The sequence below is a fragment of the Colobus angolensis genome, unplaced genomic scaffold, assembly GCF_000951035.1.
Source record: "Colobus angolensis palliatus isolate OR3802 unplaced genomic scaffold, Cang.pa_1.0 Scaffold10, whole genome shotgun sequence".
In the NCBI taxonomy this organism is placed as follows: domain Eukaryota; kingdom Metazoa; phylum Chordata; class Mammalia; order Primates; family Cercopithecidae; genus Colobus; species Colobus angolensis.
The window spans coordinates 770,288-772,447 of NW_012110919.1; the positions used below are offsets into that span (position 1 = coordinate 770,288).

Genomic DNA, 2,160 nt, shown 5'->3' on the forward strand with positions numbered 1-2,160 from the left:
CAAAAAAAAAAAAAAAAAAAGAGAGACACTGAGTTTGTGCCTCTAATTGTGCCTCGCCTTTCTTGGGAATAATAGCCCTGTAGGGCAGGGGAGGATAAATAAGAACTTCTAGGGTTTAACTTAAAACTCAGATTATTTAAGCCCCTGGACCTCTGAGCCCTCCCATGTTCCCTTGCTCATGCTCTCTCTACTTGGGTGTCAAAGATCTGCTCCTGCTGCACTGTCACTCTCCACTCTCCTCCCCCTGCTGAATTAGCTTCCATCTATCCACCCTCCTCTCACTGCAGCTGCTACCACTGCTGCTCTCAGAGAGGTGTGGAGGGGTTTCCTCCTCACCAGTGCTCATAGCTCTGTTTTAGGATCCCACTGTTAGTCTGCCTCTTAGCTAACAGGCATCCTGCCAAAGAATCTGAAGCATTTCCTAAAGGACGGGTAGAAGTGAATTTGAGTGACACAATCATATGTCTCCCTAAACGTTTTCTTCTTCCTTACTAATAATAGGCATAAATAGGATTTTATGCATCTTGACCTTATCCTACTTCAAGTGGGATCTAAAGAAAAGGGCATCTTCCCTTTTCTTTTGGTGGAAGGGTATTCACTGTGGTTTCATAGGTTTTCTATTTCAATATTTCTCTCAAGAGGACTAGCAGGAGTGTGTTGAGCCCCGGCTACCCTGATGACCCTGTGGGCACTGACCTGCACTCCGCATTCTCTGAGCCTGGCACCCCCGACTGTTGCCACTCCTGTCCCGAGTCTGTTCCCTGCCTCCCAGGTGATGAACAATGCCCTCTTCCAATGGCCCTCTGCCTTGATGTTGCTCCCCTGCCACCAAATCCTTACTTCTATGGCCCTTAGTGCCAACTTTGTGTCTTGAAAGAGTCATACCAAGTACACCGTTAAACCAGTGAAGATGAAGAAGTCTGGGGGTGAAGACCACACAGGCCAGATCCAGGTGCATGGTATTGGCAGGGGCCACAAGCAACATTATTGCATGATTGACTTTTGTGTTTCTGGCCTGAGGAGGAGACCAAATCAGGACCCTTTGAGGAGAAGGTTATCCAAGTCCACTGTGATCCCTGTAGGTCAACAGACATAGCTCTGGCTGCTAGGGGCAGCCAGAAACACTGGATCATCGCCATAGAAAACAAGCAGGCTGGAGATACCATCCTGAACTCTAACCACATAGGCGGAATGGCAGTTGCTGCTCAGGAAGGGGATGCCCATCCACTTGGTACTCTGCCTTTGGGGACCCTCATCAACAGCATGGAAAGTGAGCAAGCCCGGGGTGCCCATATATCCAAGCTGCAGGGACGTGTGGTGTGCTACTGTGGAAGGTGAATGGCACAGCCATTATCCAGCTACCTTCTAAGAGGCAGATGCAGGTGCTGGAAACATGCATAGCAATAGTAGGCTGAGTATCCAACACTGATCATAACAAACAGGTCACTGGCAGGGCAGGTCACAACTACTGACCGGGCAAGAAGCCTTCCAGTGGGCTATGGTACCGCAAGGGGTGCTGAGCTGGCCGAAAGATTTGGCCACTACCCTTCATGAAGAGTTATGTGAAACTGCCTTCTGCTGCTGCCCAAAGCTGATATTCCTGTACTGTAATATTATGCTCCCCTCCCCTGAAAAAGGAAAAAAAAGAGCACTAGCAGGTTCCTGAGCAGCTGGAACTCTTAGAAACTTGTTGTTTTACCCCAAGTTTCCAATAGGAGTATAGTGATTAGATTCTCCTTCTTCCCATCTTTTCTCTTTCACTGGCCCTCAAGGCACTTAAAATAAAGCCATTAATATTTCATGTTAAACCTTGGTTTTTGTCATGCTCATTTCAGCAGCACATATACTAAAATTGGAATAGTACAGAGAAGATTAGTATGGATGACATGCAAATTCGTGAAGTGTTATATTTTTAAAAGAATGAAATGCTGTCATTTACAGCAACATGGAGAAGCCTGGAGGGCAATATGTTAAGTGAAATAAGCCAGGCACAGAAAGACAAACACCACATACTTTCATTCATTTTGGAAATCTAAAAAGTTGTTCTCGTTGAAGTAGAGAAGAGAATAGTGGTTACCAGAGGATGGGGAGGGTAGGAAGGAGAGAGAGATGATCAGAGTGGTGGTCAAGTGTACACATTTACAGTTAGATAGGAGGAAT

General features: G+C 46.4%; 1 protein-coding gene across 1 annotated transcript; it reads left to right on the forward strand.

Annotated features, from left to right (window-relative positions):
- Window positions 1–676: 676 nt before the first annotated feature.
- Window positions 677–1,629, forward strand: MRPL2 (mitochondrial ribosomal protein L2). Its single transcript, XM_011933547.1, is given in 3 exon segments — window positions 677–1,004; window positions 1,007–1,288; window positions 1,291–1,629. Coding segments are annotated over 3 exon segments (735 nt in total). The 3' UTR covers window positions 1,416–1,629.
- Window positions 1,630–2,160: the final 531 nt, after the last annotated feature.